The following is a 26488-nucleotide window of genomic DNA, read 5'->3' as shown; positions in this document are numbered from 1 at the left end:
TGGACTCATAAAAAAACACTTGCATTGCCACATTGTAAATGTATAAATAAAATCATAAGAACATAACACTTTAAGCTCCCCGTCCTCATAAGTCCATGTCCCCCATTAGTCCCCTTCCCCAAAACATTAAGAAAAGTGCATATTTTTGCATAACTGCACATGCTACATTATGTTTTTTTGTCAAATCCTTTTTCTGCAGTGTTCACTTCATTTACTATTCATTGATGGCCTTTTGTCCCAATGAAAAAGAAGCTAAAATGAAAGTTAAAAACAAAAACATCTTCAATGAGTCAAAGCTAAGCGACAAAGTGAAAGGACAAATGAACAAATAAATTAATAACTCTTAATGCAGGCTTATTCAACAACAATGTATTAAACATTGCATCATTCAGACTTCAAAACATTGTCCTCTGCCACCCTACATATCTCTTCCTCAGAAGATGCTTTAGCTGCTAGCATCTTGAATTTCAGTAATGTCATGTCTCTGTCGCTTAAGTAGCTAACGACCAGTTTCTGGAGAAAAAAAGTAACAGATTTATAGACTAAATTCATTTACTATCCCCCTGAAAATTAGACAAGAAGCATTGACAAAACCGCTAGGACAAACCATGAAAACATTCAGGCCAGCACATCGACTTTTTTAAAAAGGTAAGCTAACGTTAACGGCTGTGGATGTAATGCTAATGTTACTTTCAGACAGATACATTTCGTGTTCAGGCTATCGGTAGGAATGAATGTAGGATTAATGAAGGCTGGCAACCATCTTAATCTTCCTCTGGATGTTTACTAAAGGAATATTCCTGCTATTTGACATTTTAGCTGCTTGTCTCATGCTAAACCCAGGCAGTGATCAATATTTTAGTGAATAGTGATCAGTCTATCCCACCTGTATTTTCACCCCCCGTCACTCTCCAGAAAGAAATGTCTTGGCTTATTCTTTCACATTTTTCCCTCTCATTACCCCTGTACTGAGGCAAACAGCTCCCAGACCTCTTGCCGCAAATCAGCATCCAACATGGTAAATGAGAGCTCCTGCCCACGCTCCTTTCAAAGCCCAAGTGGAACATGACAGGGCCACCTCGACTTGGCCTCAACCTCTCCAGGTCCAATTAGTGAGGCCACCCGCTATGGTGTGTGCTCACTCACAGCTAAAAAGAGGCTGCAGAGCTTTTCAAATGTGACTTTTCAGGCAGTCACGTTCTAAGGGATGCAGGGTAAGGTCACGAGGTCAAAGAACAACACTCACAACTAATGAGGGAAATAAACAAATAGAAAATGAAAGAGATGAGAACGAGAGAGAGGAATGATGTGGTCTGTTGCATGTGTAGCCGAGCAAGCCTTCATTTCCCCACTCCTCATCTAGCCCCGGTCATGCTAACTCTTTGTTTGTCACCCACCTTGTTGTGCAGCTTGTAGAGAGGCAGCAGGTATGAAAGCACAGATCCTAACAGTGGAGGGTGTCATGTGAACTTGGATACAGAAATTTACTCATTGGCTGAACTCTCTGACTTTGATTTGGATGACTGGCGCTTCTGAAATCTGGGCCCAAACCTCCACGATAGGTATAGGTGGAAATAAGCTGCAGAGTCTGATGTCCCTGTCTGAAGCTGACTTCAATCACCACATTCATTTGCTTACAGTTTGCTCTGGTTTCTTGACACACATATTACAGCACGTGAAAGGACAGCAGACAGAAACCTAGAGGACTTCAACCACCCTGCTGGACTTGTTCAACAGGGGCATCTCATTCAGTGAGGTTGTTAAGAGTCCCTCTCAGAGATTCCACATTAGCTCCAGGAAATTGAACCACATGTCCCACAGCAACCTGCTGCTGTATTAACACGAGAGTCCTGACTGAACAGGATGATTATTTAATGGGCAATATGAAACTCAGCGACCCCTGAGGAGGATCAGTACGATATATTTCAACCATAGTTTCCCACTGTACATGGTGTGAGCATCAGGAGCCAAATTCAAGGTTAATTAGTCAGTCGTCAGACACATGAAGAAGCCCATTGTCGGCTTTTAATATTATATTAGTCATAGGGGTGCCATGTCGTCCACATACATGCTATATTAACACTATGGCCAGCTGTGGCAGCTTAGTTAGGGGAGTTTGGTTTAGAGCTAAAACGATTAGTTAGTCAATTGAAATAAAATTAAAGGATAAGTTCGCAATTTTTCTAGTCCTTGTTAAAACAACAGTCAGGAGCCCAAATGAACACTGAAATGGGTTTTTCTTGCTATCATCATTCCTCCTGTTCATACTGGCCATTATTATAAGATCCCTACAAATGCACTTACAATGTACAGTAGCTGATGGGGACCAAAGTCCACAGACCTCCCTCTGTGCAAAGGTGTATTTAAAAGTTTATCTGAAGCTCATATGGAGCTTCCAAATGAGTCATATCAGGTAGATATCTTTCAACATTACAGTCTTTTTTGTGCCAGAGTTCTGCTTTTTGTTACTATACTTCCACCACAGCTCAACAGGGAAACACTGTCTGAGGCAACACAAAGGAATTTGATGCTAAAACAGACTGAGTGTGGCAGATATCCACTTGATATGACTAACTCAGACTGCTGAAGCCTCATATAAGCTTCACATCAACTTTTAAATGCTTTTTTGCATAAAATGACTGTGTGGATTTTGGCCTCCATCACTTACATTGAAAGCACATTTGATGGAGGTCTTTCAACAGCCAGTATGAATAGCATTGACTCACTTCACAACCTACGTAGTAAAAATACTAGAAACATTCAGTGCTAAGTATCTACAACTACAGTAGTCAAAGTCATGTACAAATGCCATGGCAACTCATTACATAAACACTCATCAGCTGTCACCATGTCAACCAACTGATGTCAGCATGACCTGATGTGTGAAGCCAGAGATATAGATTACTGTATACGCCAAGGAATATGTTAATAACATGATTCATATCTCATACAATACAAGTTAATTAAGTATTGTCTGATTGATTTAATCATAATATTGGCTGGACATTTTTTATTACTGCATGTTTTACTGGAAGCTACTGGCTAGTGATTTGCATGTAAATTCTGCAGCTTAACCCTTTAATAAACTGTCCCAGAATAATGTGGGTCTTAAAGGGTTACGTTATTTCCAATTCCATAAATTTGGGGGTCAAACAAATAGATCTGATGTATAGCAAACATGAAAGACTAGAGGGAGCAACCCCAACCCAGTCTCACATCACAATGTATAATAGCTATGTTGGTCAACAGCACAAAACGTGTTAGTTTCACAATAACGATTCTAAAATTGTTTGATGCCTACATTTCTGTTTGCTCAAAATTTCTATAGTTTCGAGGGAGAAATTAGTGGTGTAGCATACAGCAGAAATCCCATTTCAAACCACATGTAGTAGTGCTAGCATACAACTTTGGCAAGCTATTGTATTTCAATACAGACAGGCAGCAAGCCCAATGCAGATAAAAACCACAGATGTGCAGGATCCAACCAGGAAACATATGGCCCTCTCCTTCTCCAATCACCCACATTCAGCCTCGTCAAGTGCGCTACACCCCTCTCCACCTAATTCATTTGAGTCCACTCTCATTCCAGATGAAACTTGGATGTTCATTTTAGCTGCAGCAGCTTTTCCTCCCCTGCTTGAGATCAAAAAAACAGACCCGTTCACCAGTTACTGTCTCAAACCCCTTCAGAAGGCAACTTTAATTAAGCTTGGCACAAAAATAATTAATTGTACATTTTTTACGACCTTTAAATGATTCATATTCCTCTGAGATGCTGTGAAGCAGGGACTCACATGGTTCATTTAGTTGTTCAAACAGAATTCAGATGAAACAAAGGCTTAATAAGAAGGCTTCAGTTAGGTAGGGAACATATTATAATCCTCACCTTGATGTAATTTAGTTAGAAGGTAAATTAAATGAGCTAATTTGAATTAAATTGAAGTTACAAGTAAAACTGACACTATATTGTTCTGGCATTGGGCCAACACTTGCTTCTCTAATTTAAAGCCCCTAAATGTAGGCTTGAGAATTTTGATGATTCCTGGTGGTACTATAGGATTTGTGCACACAGCAGTGCACAGATATGACCTGGGAACACTGAGATTACACTTGACAGCTGTAATAGAAAAACCACACTTTTTACTTTCTGTACTGCATTTCATACTGTGCATTTTGGATGAATTCACACTGTATTACCTTGGACATGTAGCCATCTAGCACGTATGCTCATTATTAGTTTTCTTGTTTTTGTCTTGTACGGTGTAGGGAGTAGCTTTGCTTTGAACATGCAATAATTCCTCTCGACAGGCTGACAGCTTTGATGACACCGGGCACTGTACCACACACTGCCTCCCGCACTCCTTGTCTATAAAATACATATACACTTTTGTAACACATCAGTCTGCAATTACACTCTGTTGTGACTGTATGCTGATCCCTTGCAAGGTTTTTCATTAAACAACAAAAAGACAACTTGGCCATTGTCAGCTTTTTATTTTCAGATATCCACCACACACTACCAATTTTCACAATGATAGTTGAATTTTTCTGTGAACAAAAACGTACGACATCCATATAATTTAAACAATGCTATAACCACATACATATTTTACTTATAGGAGCTTTACATGAGCTAGTTAAATGTGGGTTTTTACTGTATAGTTACTCCTGATCACAACCTTAACAATTGTTTTGTTTGTGATGAATTGTCTGAAGTTATTATGATAGCAGATTTTTAAATAGATTAACACAAAAAAATGGTAATTTCTCTTTAGGAAGCTGTAAAATCCGGTGCTTTCACTGATGTCAGTGGGTGCTGGTCCTGAATCCAATTTGCTGCTCTTGTCCTCCTCTCTGGCAGTTGTCTGCAGAGCAACTGCTGCTCAAAGCAGTGCTATTTGAGGCACTTAAAGAAACTACCACAGAAAGGTAAAGGGCCGCTGGACTAAAAAACAAAAAGTGATTGGCTGAGTGGGGGTTGACAGACAAACCCTCTCTCTTTCTCTCCCTGTGGACCGATTTGTGCGGCAGCCCACCGGGAAACCTCCAGGTACTCCCGATGGCCACTCTGGCCTTTTGTAATAACTGTGTCTGGAACAACCTGTTCCATCCTCCAGACTGTGGTCATGAGAGAGACTCCTTTACAGCTCCAGGGCAAAGATGTAGCTAGCTTCGGGGTTAACCCTTGTCACTACACTCAGCAAAACTAGGGAAGTGTGTTACTTTTTCAAGGATCTGTATCTTTTATTTTGTATTAACCATTCACTGACTCTTCTCCAATGGTCAGCACTCCTGCCTGCTCTGAGCCCAGCTACACCTCACTCTTTGACAGTATTTGCTTTTAGCTTTGTTTTCTTATGTATCATGCAAATAGCAGTCACATGACCAACATGTTATCTTTTTTTCTGTAGCAGCTTTTTTTTCATGTGCACCCACCTCCAGTAGCAATTTCTACAGTATTTGAGTCATTTTGGCTATCTGAATTAGACAGAATATGCATGGTTCATCACATTGCTTAGAACTGATAGGTGGTGCAAAGCTGACTCCACCTAATCTGTTTTAAATGAACTCACACAACACATTCTTTACTCGTTGTGACCTTAAGCTTGTAGAGTTAGATTAGCTGTTAGATTTTCAAGAAGTAGCTGGCAGCCTGCAGGAAGTATTTTTTATTGAGTATACTGACATGACTGAAATGAGGTCGGTTATAGAGTTGTAATATCGGTTTTTGGTAAAAGTTAGATTAATTGCCCAACCCTGCTATAGCTTATACTTTCTGTTCTTAATAAGTTTGACTAACCTGGGGTTTGTTTTCAACCTCTTTAATTTTGTGACTGCTTGCTAAGCACTTACTATATTGAGTACAATATGAGTTACAAAACTAAAACCCAAGATGAAATAAGCTTTACTTTTCCTTTTATCTAAAAACTAGGTTGTTTGTTTAAATATTATGCTAGCTGCTAAATTACTGCAAAACTGACTTTATTAAGATATGAGGTTTTAGCATGACAGTAATGATATATTGCACACTCAAGGACTGCTTTCATTGACTGCCAAGCTGCTGAAAGACCACTTTCCCTTGAGCTGAAACATCAAAGAGTTCTCTTATTCAGCTTAAATAAACTGAACTCACTACAGTATTCAGCAGCACTCTGCTGATGCCCTTTCACCCCGAGGGCAGGAATGATAGGCATGAAATTGGAAGAGTCTTCTTTTTGCAATTGAGTTGATGAGATTCTCTTTCCGCATGAGTTGTGAGGACAGCTGCCTCAGGCCTCAATATATTCTAAAAGCCCTCATACACTTGGGTGGAGTTTTGAGACTGGCGACGTGCAGCGTTGCCTTCAGCTGGGATAAAATGATGGTCACTGGGACAAACTGCATATGGATGAATAAATTATTAGATTTATTCTGGAATACTGTATGCCATTTTGAGATTTTACCTAAAAAGGAGATGTGATTTTCTTGGCAAGAGTACTGATATATCTGCAAACTTAAATGTTTTCCAGTCAAAGTTTTACATTTTCAGATGTCAGCAGTCATTTTGCTAGAGTGGGAGTCACTTAAATCAAATGTAAGATGTTTCATTTTGTAAATGAAAGACTTCAAGTGCATGTCTGAGTGAGGATTGCCAAGAAGGATATCCCTCTGACTCTAACAAACACAGACACACAGTAACACGTCTTGTTGAAAGAATGTGACAGGGTCGTAGTCTCACTGAGAGATACGTCAAATGTAGAAGGAGCTCCTCAAATAAGTGTTTTTGACAAAAACAAATAAGAACTGGAGCACCCATCACAGCAGGATTGATCCTCCTGTCATCTCAGTGTCCATTAAAGTGGTTGTCTTGTGTAGTTACAACAGTAGCGGATGATACCAGAGGTTCTTTTTTTTTTTTTACCTCTCAGCTTTCAGACACCAACCCAACAACCCAAGGTGTTAATGTGCACTTAGAATGATTATCAAGCAATATCCTAGAAAGTCAATGCAAAGACCCAAGGACATAAACAGATATGATTTACACAAGGCAGTGCAAATGGAGGCAAAAACGCAGAAGTTGAAAATGTTACAAGTTAACTAAATTTTTGCCCATATCCCAAGACTCTACTTCATCAGTATACAGAGTTAATGGGAAAAAGCAGAGAAACTGGAAGGAAACATCACAAAAAACTTAAGTTTTTGGTAAATCTTGAGTTCAGTCATAATTTAAGCTGCCACACAAACACATACTGTATACAGGCACCACACACACAGTTGGTGCATACCTGGCTAGCTAACAATAGCTAGCATCTGTGCATTCATTACATTACGTGTTTATCACAAATAAACGCACACTGCACAAACTCTCAACTGGTTGCACGAATAAAATAAGGCAGATATTTGCTTTGAACTCTTACAGTCAAGTAATGATATTATGTAAGATTAGCACCAGGAAGGTAAGGATTGTCCCCTCAAGCTCCTCAAGTCATTTTGTGGATGATTATATCCATACAGGTGTGGTGTGAATGTTTCTATTGCCAGAGAAGAACATCTGTATTAGAAAAGAATGTTTGTATTATTCTGTTAAGCCCTGGATTTTGTACATCAAATACCAACCTTTAAAATATGTCTCACTTTCTACAATACCATATATGCACATGGCAACTAAAGACCATAGTTATAGAAAATAAACTATGGATAGGCTTAGGCAACTATAACACTTAAAAAAAAACAACTTGATAACGGTTAATAAATAGGCAAATTGTAAGTATATACGTAACTGTGAGCAAATTTTATTCTCATGCATGCAAGTTAGATGTGCCATATGTCCATCCAGCACCCCAACCTCCACACTCTTACTTTCCGCCACACTACATAATGATCAAAATACTTCCTGTGGTGGTACCAAACGTTGGCATCGGATATAAATCTTGAGTTGTGGAATTGTCCAGTATAAATGTTATTACTAGGGATAACTCCATGTGAGAGCAATACCTTGCAGTGTTGTTTCTTCTAGTTGACGCTCTTTCCTTTTTCTCTGCCTCCTTTTCCTTTCTGATTGGCCTCTTAGTGCAGATTCACAGACTCTCTGACAAGCTAATGAGCCCTCCTCTTCCACCCTTTCCTCTGCAGCCCCTCGTCTTTGGCAGGCCTTGCCAGGCGATGTGATTATACCCTGTCCTAGTTTGGAAAAAGGGTAAGCTGGTAGCCTTTGGAGATGTAACATGATGCTGGACTGGGTTTGCTACAGCACATCAGGGTACACCAGTCTCACTACATGGCTTACACAGAGGGTAGTGACAGTAATGTCCATATTGTTGAAATTCACTCTACAGTTGTTCTCAGAGCTAACAGTTGTTGCCCCCAGTGCCTTTGCCATGTAAAATTTCTTCCTCAACCAACACTTGGTCCATGATAAAATGGAGTTATTCCATATACTAAAAATAGCTAGATCAATCACTTGTTTCCTCCTTTCATTATTTGTCTCTGCAATTTAACCAACTATTACAAACAAAGGTCTCTTGAATAAGTCGTTACCACTCTTCTTTGAGCCAGATGCCATCACTAATCCGGTAAAAAGTGGTGAGGATTACAGGGGTTCACAGCTGAAGATGGTCTATAAAGATTCTACTGGGATGTGAAAATTATAGTAATTAAGTGGGGCCCAGAGCAATATTGTTTCAGAAGGCCCACATATCCTAACTATGCCCTTGCTTGTGTCTCTGGATGACTAGGAGGATAATGCTTTTTAAATTTTCCAAGCAATTGAATTGGCAATGGAGCAATGGTGCGGCATCAACGCAGTCATCACTGAACATCTTTTCCCTGAGCTGGAACACTGAGTTTGCCATTACCATTACTATGTTTTTAATGGTTTGATCTGTGATAATCTTTGTACTTAATAATTATCTTTATGAGAACAAATGGACTGTAAATCACACCATAGATTGGATCCCTGCAGATAAATTCTCTTTTTGCTCCAAAGAGCTGGAAGGGGTCAGTGTCTTGCTCGAGGGCACTAGGCAGAAGTTTGAAAAATCGAAATTGTAACAAAAAGCAAAAATGTCTTACTCTGTCCAGACACACACTCACATGCACAAATACACACCATTACACACATACCAAATGTACAGAATGAATGAATGTACTGTATATTAGTTGTCAGCTCTGTGAGTGTGGATGTCTACGTTACGAAGACACACAGTCAGGCACATGCACACACAGATATACACATTTCCTGAGAATATGACTAACTATGGCTTTGACACAATACTGTGAAATGTACTATATTGTAAATACAGAACAGCTTCTGTCTAAAGGTGCTTTCAGACAGCAGGTGGTTACCGTTGCCACCTCCATTGTTTCCAAACTAAAGATGACGGCAGTCTTGCCCCTGAGGTCTGCAGCAATAGCATCAACAAGGAGCCAAGGGGCTGCTGCCATTCTTGTGTATGTGCATGTTTACTTGCCCCTTGAGTTGATGATGGTTGAAGTATTTTGCATACCATCACTTGCCATTCAAAAACAGCACACAGAAACCACACAAAGGAAAATGAGGCAGGAGCTTATTTTACTGGTATCTGAGTAGTCTGGATTATACACCTCTTCACCAGTGGTGACAACTTGTTTTGTGAAGCTACAGTATGTCATGAAATTACATAGGTAAGTATTCCTTGGAATTACTGTCATATAGGAATAATTTACATAAAATGACATCATTATGTGTCAGTGGAAGAGGTGGTAGCCCTGTATGTGATGAAAGTAAGGGTGTGGAGGTGTGGGTGGTGGGTGGACATGTGGCCCTTTTGTGCAGGAGACCAGAAGTTCACATCTTGTCACAGACTAGCAAAACAAACCACAGCCTTTCCTTCAAGGGGAACTCTACTGATTTCACACCTCAGAGTGTTTTTCCAGGTGGTGGGGAGTACGACTGCATTTGTATAAAAGTAGTATAAAGCCTTTTGTGTCTCCAGAGGGAGTGAAATCTGATAAATTGCCTCAAGTGATGTCACTTCAGGCAGTATCAACTGCAGCAGCTCCAAGTGACTTTAGCCACAACTAGCATTACACACCCAAACCTCGAACGGAACTGTCAGCAGTGGAGTTGCATTGTAGGTAATGTACTATAGGTGCTAGTTTTTGACGAGGAAGAAGAATGTGTGGAATAAAAAACTGCTGCTTTGATTTTGATCGTTACATGTGTAGATATCGCAGAAAGAGTGTTAAAAATATTTTTGAGAATTGTCCAGTTTCAACATTGTTTCAGGGGATAGGGTTGAGATTACAGTGGATATATAGCTGCAATGTGGATTGCATGAAGACTCTTTTCTCAACAGTGAAATGTGCCCTGGTGTCACCTATGCAGAATACAATTTACACCAATTTTGCTAGGCAGTAGAAGCAGTGGTATCTGCTCAGTGTCTAAGAGCACCTTAAGATGGGAGTCAAACAAATGTACATATGAACATACAGAAGGAGCGAGCCTAAGAAACAATGTGACACTGAAAAGTCCGTCAGAAAGAGATGGAAGAGAAGAATGAGAGAAGGACAGAATAAAGTCATATACGCCATCTTTTCCATGTTTTTGCATTAAATAGACTTCTTCCACCTACTAAGGCTTGCAGGGGTACAATACAATAGTACCAGAATCAGGTTAGGTTATCTTATCTTACTAAAAAACCCCTCTCTGTTTCATCATGAAAAAATAGCCCACATGGATCAATCAAAAGCTCAACATGCACTCAATAATATGCATGGTCACCTCATCAAGTCAGTCACTCAATCAGGTCCTCTGACCCTTTTTAATGATCTACAACAGGAGCCTTCATGTGGCAGGAACAGAATTCAGTTCCTGCTGGTTGGAGTAGGACTAAAATATATAATTATCACTCATCATTGGGATCCCACCAGGAACCCAGGAGGTCCCCAGAAACCACTTAGAGAATCATTCAACTGAGAGATGCCACTGAGAAGGAACATTTATTTAACTTTCAGTATCTACTTATGTTCTGCACTGCACAAATGGGAAGAGATCCAGTCCAAATGTGTCCCTCTGGTTCTCTGCTCTGTAGAGAAAATCTACATTTAATAGCTCATATAAGTCTTGCAATGACATTTATGCATCGAGAACACATAAAAGAGAGATTCCCAGTCAAAATGCATCCTTCTGTATCGTCACGTTTGTCATGCGCACACACACACGCACACACTCAGAGCTGTTATCCCACAAACAGAACCACCATCTGTGCCGTGCAACCAGCTTCCCTTTGTGTCCTGTGTCTTGGCAAACTTCACAGAGTTTTATCAAAGTATGCAGGACAGGCCCTCAGTGGCCCCACATCAGACAATACACTTCACACAGACTGCATCACCTGCATGCCCAGCTGCTGGTGTTTATGTGCTGTATGTATATGTACAGCATGTGTGTGTGTGTGTGTGTGTGTCTGTGCCTGTGTGTGTGCACAAGAGAGAGGATAAAAAACAAAGAGAGGATGAGAAACAGACTGAGTGTGTGAGATGTGGAGATGGATGTGACCTGCATGACGGACACAGCAAATGAGAATGAGTCAGAAAGAGGAACGGGAAGTGGGGAGGGGAGGAGGCAAAGAGAACCTTTGTACTGAAACTTCAAAAGCATCATGGGAACCACAGGGGACGCTCCTCATCTCCATCCCTCCCAACCTGACTCCTCTGCATCCCCAATTCTGATTGGCTGTATCTGGAACATGGAGCAAACTTCACCTTGACATCAGTAACATGAAGGAGGGAAGGACCCTGCAATAACTAAATTGGTGATTTTTTAGCTTCTAAACAATGAAATAATTATCCAAAGTTCCTCAGTCTAAAATCATCTCTCCCATCCTCGCTTAAGCAGCACTTGCACTTAAAGTAGGTTACTGCACATGTAATGCACACACGTTCATTTACAATATTTCAGCTTATTTTGCAACTGTGTGTCTCCTATTTCACACAAAGTTTTGGCACCGTGCTCACAGTTACTGTGTTCACTGTTACTGTTGACATGAGCACAAATGAGATGCAGCAGGTTTTCTGTGAATGACAACCAGTGTGTTTTGGAGTTGGTATAACACTGAACATTGAGGTGAAGTATTGGTCTTAATTTCAAATATTGGGGCTGACAAATTTTCATGTTTCATATTTTGGGGGGGACGTGACCCCCACATCCCCCATGACAATTACGCGCCTGTCTTGAAGAGCATTCTCTTGCTCTTCAATAACTCTTTATTGAAGAAAATGTCAGGGAGGATTAAACGGTGCAGTACAGAGAAAATAGAAAGTAACTTGGGGAGTTATTGTTTTTCACTAGTGCTAGCACATTCCCAGCCGGCTAGCACGTTAGCAGGGAGCTCATCAGCTACAGTAGTTCATCATCTGGCCCTGTGAGTGGTCATACATCTAGAAGCAGCTTCTAGAACCACATATTTCATGAAAATGCTCCATCTTCTGGTGTGAAAAGGCCTGAAGCAGAGAAAAACATACAAACCTGAAAAACAGCATCCGTGTCCCCCCTTATGTATAACATACAGCGAGTGAATGGTCAACATTTAAATTTGATACATTTCAGCAGCAGTTGAAGTTCCTGGTTCCAGTTATTGTCAGCATATATGTGTTAATATCTTAAAAAATGGCTGTGTCCTTGTTATATTTTGATTAAAAACATGCTCATTTATTGTAATTTATCATGTCAAACAACTTCCAGAAGGCAGGCTGACCAGCAGAGTTTATAATCTGAGAAAGAGACCATCATGATACTGCAGTCATTTAGTTTGGAAATATTGCGTTCACTACCACTAATGGTAATTTAGATGCTGAGAAAGTGCATGGTAAGATGAATACTCCTCTATATGCAAACATAGCTAGAGGGGTGGATTTTAGATACATGTGTTATCAGGATGGACAGATGGAGGATGGCTACGTGAATGACATGAAAGAATTCAGCCAACAGCAGTGTTTCACTGGCAGAAAATTTGTAAAATATTTGGAATTCTACTGCCAGTCATATTTTAATCACCCAAACTGCTAAAACCCACACAGCAGGTTTGCTATAACAGCAAAAAAAGTTGTCTGTTTGCTGACAACATGCTCTTGTAAAAGCAGCCAGGTGTTGGGCAGTCGGAGTGTTAATAGCCTTTCTTTCATGTGTAGGTATAGTTTTCTTCTTTAGCACCTCTGTTACACAGTCAGACTCCACTAAGGTACCATGATGTGATGTTGTTAATGTGGTAGACGACTGAATCAACTGAAATATCTCAACACATATTGAATGTATTACCATGAAATGATGTACATTTGTGATGCCTGGAGGATGTATTCCAATGACTTTGGTGATCCCTTGACTTTTTCTCTAGCGCCACAATGAGGTTGACATTTGCGGTATTTGGTGACATATCTCAACAATTATTGGATGGATTGCCATGAAATTAGGTTCATTTGGACATTCATGTTTCCCTTCAGAGTTCATTGTAATGGCTTTGGTGATCCCCTGACTTCTCATCTTCATTTGAATATCTCCAATATTTTGGTTTATACTAACATGCTAAAGTAAGATAGTGAACATGGTAAACATTATACCTGCTAAACATCATCATGTTAGCATTAGTAGCAATAGTTTGTATGACATATTGTCCAACCTCGTCTGAAGATTTATAGCTGAATGAAGGTGAAGTGAGAAGGGGGAGATGCAATATACATTTAAATACAGGGACAACAATTCACATTTTCAGACAGACTCTCCTGGAAATTATATTGTTGTACTCGGAGTGAGAGAAGTTCTAACCCCGTTTACTTTCTCTCCTTCACATAGCTGGCCAAGCACTGCGTGACACGGGTGTGAATGTTGAATTTCGTAAGGTTGCAAAAGCTGGAAAGGTGTGGGAGGAAACCGTCTGACCCTCCGACAAGCAGCTCTGAAGGTATACTGGTGCTTTAATTACAGAGCTGCTAGCATGGCTGTAGGCTCTTCGTCTTGTTCATTTATACAGTATCATGTAAAATAAATAACCTTTCTATTATGCAGTCTTAATAGAGTCCAGTTAACATTAGCTCATTTCAAATATAATCAGTATCAGTGCAGAAGTCAGCTGATAAATGGCAGGGAACACAAGTACAGAAATGAAAAGACTGTGTCACCAATTCTATAGTCTTACCACCATAAAGTAGTGACAACTTTATCTTTCAATGACAAAACATCCTGCCAAGTACATTAGTAGATCACAATTGTTATTGTTGTCATTGTATAAAGAAAATTAATATTGGCTGATATATTATTATTCAGTTTTGATCAATACTGGACTCAAAAATCCTGCATCGGTCGACCTATAATTCCCATATGACACATACACATTGCTGCTTTCATCTGGATCCATTCAAAAATTAAAGAATAGTTTAGTTCGATTTGTGATCAGAACATGTATTATTAGTAGCTCCAGCTGAGAGGAAATAAAAGCTTCATCTTTTGGAACAATTCCTCTGCAGAATGGAACTAAATCTCAGAGACAGAATGGACTTTTGCAAAGAGTCCCACCATGAAAATGTGTGCTGTTTCCAGTGTAAGTCACGCAGCACGCTATTAATATTAATTTCCTACAGAGCTTCACAGTGGCTGTTATTTTCTTGTCAGAGAGGAGTTTCCTTTTCCCCCTTCCCCCTCTATTACCATCCTCCTCTCCTCTGCCAGATTCTTCTTTTTCATTTCTTTCTTCTTCACTACACCCCCCTGTTATCTCTTACCCCCTCCCCTCCATCCCTTTCTCCACCTTTCTCTCCACCTCTCAGGTCTTCTTTCCTGGTAACAGTGTGTGGGATCAAGGAAGCACTGCGGTTTGCATATAAGCTCATTACTCTGACTGACAGAGAACTTACACGTTTCCTGCATGAGGGATCACACTGAAGAAAACACAGTCACATACGTACAGTCTTTTATCAGCACCAGACTGGATGGCATTTGTTGTTGTTGGATTTATTTATTGTCTAGCAGCTGCATCATTTTCCTTTTTTAAACTAATGCACATGCACTTGTTTATCTCTGAGTTTTATATGCATACATTCAGTCATTTTAAAGCTAAACCTACTTTTAATAAACAATATATGAAATAATTTTTCATTGTCATGAAAAAAGGTTAAGAAAGCAAAGATTATTTGCTATTTTCACTCAAAGTTAATTGAATTCATTTAAGCAAATCTGAAAAATGTTTGATCAATCAAGTTTAGTCACATTCATTTATCATCATTACTATCAATAAGGTTGAGCTGCTGAAAGGCTGATTATGTTTAATCTGTACAATTTTAAATGATCACTGATGATGCTAAAACATGACTTTTACTTACTTACACTTCAGTAAGTACAGTTACACTTTACTTACTTACAATTATCTGTATGCATTAAAAAAACTTGCCAAGCTACGATGAGGAGTTACAGATTGCGTATTTCCTGCTTTATTCAAGAAACTGAGAGTTCCAACTACAACAACAATAACATACTATATAGACAAACTGATTTCAGATTATGGCTTAATTGATACAAAGAGTTACTGTAGTTCAATTATATTATTTCAAGATATTATATATTACTATACTATACTATTATATAGCTTGGCTGACAATAACGTGAGACTAAACTGATGCTGAAGATGATTGTGCATATCACTGACAATGATAGCAATGTTTTTAAGCTATGTAAAATCTTTTCAGCATCTGCAACCACCATCTGTTACCTCTGTGATAACAAAAAAGCATGATACACATGCCCATATACAATATACAGCTATATTTGTTTTGTCAATACATGATTGTACATTGTACAAAATATTTTACTGCAAATTAGTCATTGAAGAATAAGGATATTGTCAATCTACATTTTCCCTATTGTCAATAAATCCCATGAAGGAATAAATCACAAATGATATAGTTTAATTAAAAACAGCTACAGTAATGTCCTACAAAAAGCTGGGTACTGTAGTTTTTAGCCAGCATTCCTCAAGCAGGAGTTCACAGAGCATTTGTTAGCGACTATTCTCAATGATCAATGGTCAATGGTAATAAAGGAACATGTCAACCGGTGAAATCACACACATCACCCAATCATTGCTGTGTTTTTAATAGTTTTTGAACAACAATGGAGCTCAATGGAACAGAGGAATACGATATATAAGGCTTCGGATACACAGACAAGTTGTGGACCCTCATGAATTCATTGCTGATTTAGGTATTTTCATGGAATTTGCTGACAAAGTAGAGAGTGCCACCAGACCTATCCATTAAAGGGACCGATTTTATACATCAAAGTGTGCTTCCAGGTGTTGAAGAGTTCAACTGCATAAGTGAAAAAGTTGTATAAAGCTATTTGTGTCTCCAGAGAGAGCTGTGTGAAATCTGATGATTTGCCTCAAGTGATGTCCATTGAGTCAAGAATGATAAAAAGCAATATTAAAATGAGCAATGCAGATGTTTATCAAATAAAGCCTTCTTTTATCATATTGTGGCCCTGCTATCAGATCATTATCAGATCAATTCTATTTTAATTAAACCATTCATGTCTTTATCCAAACAAGTTCATATTCAAATGCGATCAATTCAGTCGTACTTCAAACAGCTCAGTTTTCCTCATTAATTATTCCAGCACAAAAGTTCCAGCACTCATATGCAGCTGAGCAGCCTGAAGGGCTTTGTTCAGACAGACAGGATCCCAGCGGACTTAGCTTCAGCCCTCCGGCGCACTGCAGTGAAAAGTGCCATCACTCCTCTGTTAGTCTAATGACTGATTGATTCTGATGGTCAGCCGCCCTTGGTATTAAAACCAGAAGATGCTAATAGGAACATGTAGCTTGTTAGATACTATCACTAGGGGCACTGAAGACGTTTCACTGATACATTAAATCAACTCGTGCATTTGTGAAGAGCAGATTCATTCAACCAACAACCATTTCACAGTCTAGTGAGTGTGTTGACAGATAAATACTGGGCAAGAAATTTCATGGATGTACTTGTCTTGCACTCATGTGCATTATATGCATGAGGGAGAGAATTACAGTTCCTACAGTGTCTGAATGTCGAACATGCAGCAGTCAGGATCTGCTACTGTGATTCACATTCAAAGCAAAACATAGAAAACACTCCTAAAATATTAGAGCTGACAAAAGATTCAGATTGCCCCCATAAGTGGCATCCTGTTGCATTTCAATTGTTTGAGTCTGTATGTGTGAATAGTGGGTTACAGCCTCTCTACACAGGAGGCTTTTCAGCTGTGTTGTTGTCCGTCGCATGTGTGTCTTACAGAACAGTCAGACACTTAAATTTGAATACACTCTTGACACAGGCCCCATAACAGCTCGCACTTTACTTGCATAACCGTGATACTAACTGGCTTCTCAGGTTCAAGTGTATTCCCTTCCGTTTTGTGCGTTAGGCTTTACACAGAGCCTGTATTGGTACCTACACAGCAGTACTGTATCTGAACGCATCCTGTCCTGTGTAGGCACAGACGGAGGATGGAAACTGCTGCTCTGCTAACGTGTTGCTGTCACCACACAGCTTGTTTAGACAGGGTGTCTTGTCAACAGGGTGTCCACTGTTTACTCTGGATGCACTCAGTCACAGTTCACAGCTCAATACACATTCAGTTGAGTTACATGAAAACTTTGGAGGAACATGAAGCTTAAAAAGAAACTTTGGGTTGCAGGACATAAAGTGTGAATGAAGAGAAAGTTGTTTCATGTAAATGGAAGCATTGAAATGTACATTGTATGTATAAAAACCAATGTGTATCTGTTCCATTAGACTGATATGAGACAGTTAGTTTGGTTTTCTTTGGTGTAATAACAGATTGTTGTGTTATTGTGTTTGTTCACCTCAAGACTATCTGTAATGTGCACCACTGTAAACACAATGGTAACAATGCTAATGAGTTAGCAAGTATTGTATGCACACAATATAACTGGCATTTACTGCAGTCAATGGTTAGGCATTACCATGGAAACCATGGACTCCATCAGTCAATACAGATAATACATGGAAAAATTAAAGACCCTCTCTACTGTTTACTCACATGGATCTGCACAATCACCACTGTGCGCGCACACACACACACACATGATTACACTAAGACAACTATGCCACAGCAGTAGACACAAATATGTACACCTCTAACACACAGACATGTGAAAGCAGCTCAGCACAGCACCACTCAGTCTCTGACTCCTCTCTCATCTCTTTCCAATGTGAAGAGAGAAAGAAAGACACAGAGAGAGAGAGTGAGAAGGAGGGGGGAGTAAGAGGCACAAAGGCAAAGAAAGAGCAGAAAAATAAAAAAACCCAATGAAAGCACAGGAGGGGTAGGAATTGAGGGAGAGAAAGTGGATGAAACTGGGAGAGTCAAACAGAAGGGAGCAGGGAAGTAAACCAATTTTACAAAAGGTCTCACTCAAGTTGCATTCAGGCAGTCCCCTATTGCGTCTCCCACAATGCACTTGGTTTCAAAGATTTTGAAACCTTTTTTAAGCCACACAAAAAGGAGACCAGAAACAACATATTTGAAATCTGATTACCAACAATCAAGAAAAAAGAAACAGGAAAGAATCAAGCCTGAGAGTAGTTTGCAGTTCATTCCATTTAAAGATACAGAGTGCATACAATACATATACAATACAGTGGATACAGAAGGTATCACAGGTCAGCTTTAGAGATGAATATCATAAATAGACCGTTATGAGTGTTTAAGTGTTAAGTATGAATCTAGAATCACAGTAAGCTGTCAGGCCAGTTTCTAACTTGTAGATGAGTCGACAATAGTAATATAGGTAGACTAATCATTTAAAATTTTGATGACAGGACAGAGACACAGGTGGACTTAGAGAATACCATGTATATAGACTTACCTGTATTTAAAACAACATAAAAAGTCTCTAAGTATAACAATATATAACTATTATAATATGTATGATAATAAGTATATGTAACAGTCTATATACGTATATATGAAAAGCACACTGAGTTGGAGTGGAACAGGGGCATATAAAATAGTGTCATCTGCATAAAAATAGACATCATAGTTTTGAGTAGGAAGAATAATGTAAACGTAAATAGGACCAACAATTTCTCCACAAAGTTTGGTTGAAATTGAATTAAAACCTGACATCTAGTGTACGATATAAAAAATATTGTACCATAGAAATGTGTAATTTTTTAATAAAACATGAACAATAAGAATAAAAACAAACCGTAAAACCGCACTGCTCTCTACCTAGTCAAGGCTAGTCAGAGAGTAATCATAGCACAGCTAATTTTAGCTCAAGCACATTTACCAACTTTTTCCAAATTGTGTCCTGTAATTGAAAAATACATTTTGATGGTTCTTAGCAACCAAATTTGTTGTACTACATAATTTGGGTAGTGGCTAAATGAAAAAATAATGGAGAAACAAGTAACACCAGTTAAACTAGTCAAATCATACAGTGCAATATCTGATTTTATCAGATTATTTTTCACTTTTTTATAGTTAAAGTTTCACAACTTACATAGCTGTCAAACTTCAACCCTTTTCAAACCATTTTCTTCACTGTTTCTGTAGCTACTGCTGTCTACCTTTGTAAGGCAGAATGGACCCCATTACTGATGGTAATTGGGCTTGATTCAGCACTGTCAGCCACAACAGTCAGAGTTCTCCCTGAGAGGTAAGTTGGAACCAGTTGAATAAAATATCATCAAAGCTTACTGACCCATTAGTCCATTGTTTGCAAAGAATTTTATGATGAACTTAACAACTAAACCATCAAAAAATGGCAAGGATGAAGGTACAGTTAAGGTCCCGGACCCTCAGCTAAGGTTTGAAAAACACATTAAAAAGTTTGGTAGAAATGTTAGGGCCAATCTCCAAACCTTTAGGCAAATCAGACACTGCTTACCATTTCATACAGCTCTAACATTTATGCATGCAATGATTTTTTTCTCATCTTTCATACGGAATAAACTCTTGGCCTCAGGCATCAGCCTCTGCCATTAAACCATTAACATCCCTGTATGACCAAGCTATCAAAGTTCTGGCCAAGAAGAGATTTCATCATTGCAATATTTTAAAGAAGTATAATCTTCTCAGTTTTGAAAATTTCATTAATTACTCCAACCTCAAATTTACATTTAAATGTCTCTACCATCTAGCCCCACCCATTATCAACACATTCATAACTAGACTTCACTATACTGCCGATGACACCCAAAATACACCAGCAGGAAACTGTATTCCCCACCTGCCAGTTCAAAGCAGATTCAGGATTTTCTACAACAGTCAAGTCCTGGTTAAAAGTTGGCCAGAACTGTAATCATGACGCCAACTAGTCATTATTTGTGTACTTGAGTTCATGCTATAAATAATCTGTTTTTTTTTAATTTTTATTTTATTTGTCTGTTTGTATGTTTATTTGTGTGTTGTTGTGGATGGTTGCTCTTGTTTTATTACTATATGCACTGATTTTAAGCTGTAACATGTAATTTTAATGATTGCTTGAACTATCAGTACCCATCAAGGGACTTGTGTTAGAAATAAGCTTTGGCTACACAGTACACAGCGTGTACAGTACATCGGATACTGCTTCTGTAACTGTCAATGTTCTATTTACTTGTCCCTTGCAAATAAACTAATAATAATAAATAAAAGTCTGCTTTGCAAGCTAGGCATGTGTTGAATTGTGATTTGAATGAAAATAAAGCTGCATAAAAATTGTATACAGTTACTCAACAGCTGTGTCATGTTTTGATGGTGCAACATCTACCAGAAAGCGCATCTCACACTGTAAACAAGATTTAGTGCCTGAGATGCTCCTTCTCTCTGACAACTCAGAAAGATTGTTCTCCACAGGGATGCAAACATTTTTTTTAAGTCCCCGATTAGATAATCACCTGGTGACACGTGGGAAAGGCAACCAAAGTTGAGTTTTGAAGACAGCACGGCAGCGATTAAAATAAATACACTTGAGACCTCAGAAATAAAAAATCTATACATGCTGTGCTACTCACTCATTACTACACTTAGGAATGTGTAGAGAGAGGGAGGGATGGAGAGAAGGGGAGGAGAGAGAGCAAGAGATGTTGAAAGAGAGGGAGAGAGAGAGAGGAAAGGGGGCAAAACAGGCCCAAAAATAAAGGAAGAGCACTAATGAGTACACTCAGGTTTGCTCAGTTGCTGTGACAACGCGCCTGCTCATTGCTTCAAGCCACAAGACTGCACATCTAATGAATAACACACACACACACACACACACACACACACACACACACACACACACACACACACAGCTGAAAGTAAAGAACACAGTATATCCCCTCTAGCTATTGTCATCTGCATGGGTTTGCAGCCGTCCAAAGCCCATCAGAAACACAACACACTCCATTGAGAACAATGTGTGTGTGCAGTGAAAACTATCAAATAGGTATGCCAACATAAAGAAAGAGCAGCCAAAGCTTTTAACCAAATCAATCAGGACCACCGTGCTGCGTCTGTGCCAGTTGGAGCGAGCTGAATAGTTTAGTGGAGGGAAGAGGAGCTCTGGAGAAAGGAGGGAAAAAACCTTCACAATGCAGCAGATCCTCCTGCATCAGGACCTCAGGCATCCAAACTGACAGGCACAGTATGCAACAGAGAGAAAATATAGTTCATAAATGGTGTGCGTCTGAATAGATGTATGAAAAAGGGAAATCGTCACTTGAGGCACTTGGCAGGGATGTCCTCTCTTGCCATTTCTCTTTGCTTTGAGCTGCTAGACGATGCTGTTCGTCAATCACCTCGTGCATTGGGTTGGACAGTGTGATGACTGACTGTATATATGCTGATAAACATTGTTAGCCTATTTTGCTGTAGCATTTTTTCTGAGGTAATTATCTATGGTTGTGTTAGGGCTTTTCAGGCAGTACTGAAAATCAATGAATAGGATTTATAAGATTTTTGCATCAATGCAATGAAGGACCTTTAATTTACCGGATTAGCCAAAAAACAGACAGTTTATTTAATCTATACATTTTTTCTCGGTTGAATTTAGCCAACTCACTGTGGCTTCTTCATGACTAACAAAATTTGAAAGTAGTCACTGACAAAAAAGTGCTGAATGTCTGCATCTGGGCATTTTTTATCAATAAGAAGGTAGCAGTCAGTTGCGAACCACAGTAGGCGTGGAATTTACCATTAGGCTAAGTAGGCAACTGTCTTGAGCCCCGACAACTAAAAGGAACTCCTGACAGCTGTAGATTTAACATGAGGTTTAGATATAAAACATATAATATGATGTTACTTTCCTAACTCATATATGCCCTGCAAGAAAAAGAAAAATTATTCATAGAAGCAATTATTGGTTGGAATGGCATTCATTAATTCTTAAAATGCCCCTCCACTCAAAATTGTGTTGCTACTTGTTCCTTCAGTTAGATGTGAATGATGTATGTGCAGAGTTCAATTTCAAATTCACCTGCTGAAGGTAAAGGTGTGTACATACAAGCATGATTTGTGACATCACAACTAGTTCGAAAGCCAATCGAGGTAGAGTATGCAACTTACACAACTGTGATATGGAAACTTGAAGCCTCCAGTGCACAAACGTTGTGAATGGACTTTTCAGTGAAGTAGGAGATGTCATGTGTCCAACTGTCAAACTTTTGAAATGAAAAATATTTATATATTCAGAGATTCTGGATTTATGAATAAGGGAGAAGGAGTAGATGTCATTTTTGATCTCTGTAGGGGGTCTTTGGATTAAGCTTAAACCTCTAGTATCATGTCAGCAGCCACCTCCAATGATCTCTGCACAGTAGGTCACAGCTGCAAGGACAGTGCATCTGGATGTGTGTATGCACTGTATGTCGCTTTGTGTGTTCGTGTATTCATGCATGTGTGTATTTGTCTCTGTGTTAAGTACTGTAGGGAGAATATCCTTCCCCTGGGGGGCCAGTGGAGGGCCTGGGGGTCGAGTTGACAACACTGATAACCAAGATCAGCTGTTCAACCAATGAACCTCCAGCATAAACAGACACACATAAACAAACACATACACACACACACACACACACACACTTGCGAGCACACGTGCATGAAACATGCAGACACAGTGTGAGTTTCAGAGAGGTGGAGAGAGAAACAGATGTCACACTGAAGCTGGAAGGAGGCCTCTTCTCATCCTCATACTGAGTCCTCAAGGCAAACTGTCTGCACACACACCACACACACACACACACACACACACACACACACACACACACACACACACACACACACACACACACAGCATGGCTCTGCAGAGCACAGCACATCTCAATCTCTGTCTCCCCTTTGATGTCAGTCCAACATGAGGCAAGAAGACAAAGGAAGCATCACCGTGCAAATCAAAAATTCATTCAAAAGCTCGACTACTGGCACCAGACCTGAGGAATATCATTATGCAGCTCTAAAAACTCACATAACTCAAAAATCTGATACAAAATTGTCGAGAAGAAGCTTTGCATTTCTAACTAATAAGGAGAAAAGTGTGAAGAAACTGCTGTCAATGCACCACATTCAGAGAATTTAAAAGATGCATTTTGAGTTTGCACATACGACAGATGGATAAAGCAAAAAACATATTTAATAAACTTAAAAGAATCAGATATCAGATGCAAGTAAGATGGAATTCCAGTTCCACTTCATTTTCTGTACTTTCTCATTAGAGTACATCTTCCTTCACGACATCAATCTGGGATTTGTCCTTCACTGCTTACCTTCCTCAGCAGATTGCAGATCCTCTCGATGTTCCGCAGTCTCTCCCTCTGTAAGGGGACAGACGGAGAACAGGTAAGTTCTAGCATTCACACAACACTTTGTTCATGTTGTGTATGTTGGCATCTGATGAAAGATGAAACAAAATTTTAAAAAATGGCTTGTATTTCGAGGGAAAGTAGGTGAAAATTAGATGCTGATGCTAGATATACAAAAGCATTTGAGATGTATTTTATCACTGAGCTAAAGTAAACTAAACTACACTAAAATATGTCTGTTAATATGTTAGTTTTAGGTGAGGAGTTCCCCAGATTATAATATTTTCTCACTTTTACACAAGCATCTCTCAATATATAGAAACGAAAGACAAATATCTTTTCAAATGTAAAGATACATAATTCTTCATTAGTGTGTTTATTTTGTTTTGATTCCTCTTAAATTAAACCTACACCCTTACTTTCTGCCTCCCTGTAAATGACACACTGTTTCCACATTGGCGCTAAAAGTTGGAACTAAACTAAACTGTGAAGTTAGAATTGTCTAACATGTGCTAATAAGAAGGAGCTGGGGTGGGTCTCTCTTCTATTTTGTTGATGAATGATGCTACCAGTAGAAAGTTTCTTGCATCTGAGACCTAGAACCCATTTCAGGCCGGGTCCAAATGATATCCAGTCTAATCTGGTTGGGTAGGGTACCACTGAATTGCAGTGGGTCTTGGTCTGTGTGTCACTATGTCTAATATCTGAGTGAATCCTGTTTGTTTAACCTGTAAATGAAAAGAATTACAAAAATTGTGGTTTTAAGGTGAGTTAGATGCTGGAACTATCCTTAGTAGGCAACAGTCAGGCGCAGTGACTGAGTGCAGCTTCCTTGTCGTCATTATGAAGTTTCTAGGTTTGGTACCAAAACCAACTTGCAACTTCTCCTAAAACTGCTAATTGTTGAACATCACCTGTACTAGTGAGCTTTAGAGGGGCAGGTGGTATTTTTAAACTTCTGTCAGAGCCAGGCTAGCTGTTTCCCCCTACTTTGCTGGTCTTTATGCTAAGATAACCACCTCCTGAATCCAGTTCTGTGCCTAACACATAGACCAGCGACTGATATTAGTCTTCTCATCTCACTCTCAGAAAGAAAGTGTATGAGTGTATTCCTAAAACCATTCTTTTAAGGCAAAGTTATTGGTGTGTTCTAAAAATTGCAGTTTGGTGCATTTGAAGTTAGATGCCAATTCACAGTTCAGACTCTGAGTGTCTGTTTATCATTTCCTAAAATATGCATCCATAAGACGGTTAACATACATATTTGACTATTTTTAAGAGGCAGTTATGGAGGTTTCTCATGGAAAATGTTTAATTTATGTCTGTGCTCTGAATAATAAAGCCAGAGGTTTCTGGGTAGGAGGCTGCAAATAAGTTTTGATTCTCGTACCAAAATATATATTTATAAAAAAGAAAAACATATTATATTGTCTTTAGATCAACCCTGTCAGCACACAGGAAGGTCAATATTGGATGATTCTCCAGATCACATTCAGTGTTTTTTGTCTTATGTATTTATTGGGACCATGGACAGTGTCAAACATAAATGTTATCATGTGATGTACTGTACCAGAGTTAGCTTATATATCATTTTGATCTGCAGTCCCTTCAGCAAGTCACAATTATAACATATAACAGAACAATAACAAACTGTACAAAGCAAAAAACACACAGGACACATAATACAAAATACAAAACTACATTACAACTACTGTATAGTTAATGTTAATGTTGTGGTTGGCATTTCTAAAAATGCAAATGAGAGGGGATGGGATATGATGGGATGCAAGAACTGCAGCCTAAAATTGAAACAACTCACTACTTGGCACTAAACACTGGAACTGGATGTGAATTCTGAAGTCAGAATTGTCTAATATATTCCTCAGCTACAGTAAGACATGGTTATATGCTAAGTGAGCTCAGGTGGGTTTCTTCTTCAGTACGTCTAACACCAGCCCTGATCATGAGGAGCCTCATAATCACTGCATGGGTAAAAATGTGTTTCGGATGCAAGGCGGTGAATGTGAAATGTGAAGTGCGGGAAAAATGATAATGTATTGCTATTCTTTTCAAGCATGACTCTTTGTCAACGGGTGGTGTATCATACTGCTGTCAGTGGTGGTGTTCTCTCTCTGTTTGAGTCTGTTCTGGTAGACATTATTCAGGTAGAGTTTTACATCAGGTTTCTTTTTTCTTTTTTTTGAAAATGAATGTATACATGTCAGGTTTGGGCAGGTTTCCCACTCTATTCTTCTGTTCTTTCCAAACTTTTGGACCCATGAAGACCTCTAAGGACTATTTTGAGAAATACCTCAAAGAAAGTTTGCTAGATCTCACTTGGAGTTTCTCCACATCGTGTAGAGTGCCAAGAAATTCACTAAGACAGAGCAGGAGTGTAACTTTTTACTCCAGCAGTTACTATCACTGTCACTGTATTTATTCTGTGTTACTATGTTTCAATATTTGAGGGTTCTCAGTTTGTATATTAAGCTGATAATGCTTAAATCAGCACTGGCCACAATGCTGACTCTAACAGCCACCATTTCAGCAAAGTTTTTCACATCATCATCAAATATTAACAAATTCCTATAGCGATGCAATCTGGACGTGACTGGCAGCGCTGGCTGTTCCACGGGGGGGGATCCAAAACTCTGGCTGCTTATGAATCATATACTGATCTCAGCGTCACACTGTTGGTGCTTGTGGACAGTCATTTTGACTT

General features: G+C 39.2%; 1 protein-coding gene across 3 annotated transcripts in view; it reads right to left on the bottom strand.

The window, feature by feature from the left end:
- cnih3 (cornichon family AMPA receptor auxiliary protein 3) overlaps window positions 1-26488 on the bottom strand; it is a 91748-nt gene that overhangs the window by 29512 nt on the left and 35748 nt on the right. For all 3 annotated transcript variants that reach the window (XR_010924493.1, XM_067572872.1, XM_067572873.1), the window contains exon 3: window positions 23731-23778. Coding sequence is in view for 2 of the 3 variants with exons in the window: in XM_067572872.1 (XP_067428973.1) it covers window positions 23731-23778 (48 nt within the window). In the remaining variant the exon portion in view is untranslated. The remainder of the gene's footprint in view (window positions 1-23730; window positions 23779-26488) is intronic.

The sequence above is a fragment of the Thunnus thynnus genome, chromosome 18 (genome assembly GCF_963924715.1).
Source record: "Thunnus thynnus chromosome 18, fThuThy2.1, whole genome shotgun sequence".
Lineage (NCBI taxonomy): Eukaryota > Metazoa > Chordata > Actinopteri > Scombriformes > Scombridae > Thunnus > Thunnus thynnus.
Note: the sequence above shows the minus strand (reverse complement) of the source record. Positions and strands in the feature narration are given on the sequence as shown.